Source organism: Fragaria vesca, linkage group LG5 (genome assembly GCF_000184155.1).
Source record: "Fragaria vesca subsp. vesca linkage group LG5, FraVesHawaii_1.0, whole genome shotgun sequence".
NCBI classification, from domain to species: Eukaryota; Viridiplantae; Streptophyta; class Magnoliopsida; order Rosales; family Rosaceae; genus Fragaria; species Fragaria vesca.
The window spans coordinates 22,036,027-22,037,334 of NC_020495.1; the positions used below are offsets into that span (position 1 = coordinate 22,036,027).

The window sequence follows — 1,308 nt, forward strand, 5'->3', positions numbered from 1 at the left end:
ATATATATATATATATATATCTTTTTTCCTACTAATTAATACGGATGTAAATCAAGTAAAGCAAGGATTTGATACGAAACAAGATAAGCTGTGTTTGTCGAAATCTACCGTTGGTTAGCTTGAGGACTACACATGAGATCACCTCATACATAACTAGGCATATTATAGTATATAGAAAGGTGCGTGGTTACATTACAAAATGGTCCGATGCTAGGGATAAGAAGATAGTTGCGTATGTAAATATTTGGAGGAGTTAGAAATTTAGAAAGCATATAGTATAGGCGCTTTGGCATAAAGACATTCATCTTTGCACATAAAACATGAATACTTGATATAAAAATTGAAAACATAACACAAGATCCCACTTTATAAAACTTCTTCTTCAAGTGCGCTGCAACTACATAAATTGATCTCTGATCGAGTTCCATACATGCATGACAACCTACTTAGGTGTTTACAAACCTACAATTCTTCCTGATTTCTCCTTGATTTCCAGTGATGGGTTTGATGTTTCCCATCTTCACCATAGAATTTGCAAATGAAGCAAAAAAAAGTTTCTCATCAGTGGCATAATCCCACACCTTCTTTAGAATCTCTCCTTCATGATCTTGTGTCACCAATACATTATCAGAAATCAGCAAACCTTTTCCTTGGAGCAGGTTGACATAATAGTGATTGTCAAATCTGGCTGGTGTCATAAAATCAAGAGGTGATAAATCATTGTTCCTCCCTGATTTGGGGCATATGGACTGTAAGATTCTTCGGAAGGAAGTATATCTCCTGTACTTATCGTATAGTTCATACTGTCCTCTGAAGTTCACATCATACAACCTCTGCCTGAAGTTTAAACATCTTGCCTTTCCAATTGTGTGGCTACCTGTTCATAAATCCTTATAAGTTATAGCATGTAATAATAAAATTATTTCACTAAAGAATGTGTTACCTGATAAGGCAACCAAGTCTCCTATATCAAGTCCTTGTTGTTTGAAATTGGAAATGAGAGCTTCGAGAGATGAATTTGGAGCAGGGATGAACTGGTTGGCACCACTGAAGCTTGCTTGCAAGGAGTCTCTCCTGCCTAGCCACACATCCCAGCTAGGCCCTCCTCTCTTTTCAAAAGAAATATAGTGTAATTAGTGAAATAGTAATGTTACATGCATCTACCATGTTGTCTACATACCTTAAAGTAGCAATGTAAGTTGTTGCAAATGATATATTGAGAGAGAGAGAGAGAGAGAGAGAGAGAGAGAGAGAGAGAGAGAGAGAGAGAGAGAGAGAGAGAGAGAGAGAGAGAGAGAGAGAGAGAGA

The 1,308-nt window shown here is 37.0% G+C and overlaps 1 protein-coding gene across 1 annotated transcript in view; it reads right to left on the reverse strand.

Moving 5' to 3' along the window:
* Positions 1-446: 446 nt before the first annotated feature.
* The window catches only part of LOC101313615 (peroxidase 20-like), a 1,291-nt gene continuing 429 nt past the window's right edge, over positions 447-1,308 (reverse strand). The window contains exons 2-3 of the mRNA XM_004301656.1: positions 944-1,109; positions 447-877 (exon numbers count right to left, since the gene is read on the reverse strand). Coding sequence (XP_004301704.1) covers positions 447-877; positions 944-1,109 — 597 coding nt within the window. The remainder of the gene's footprint in view (positions 878-943; positions 1,110-1,308) is intronic.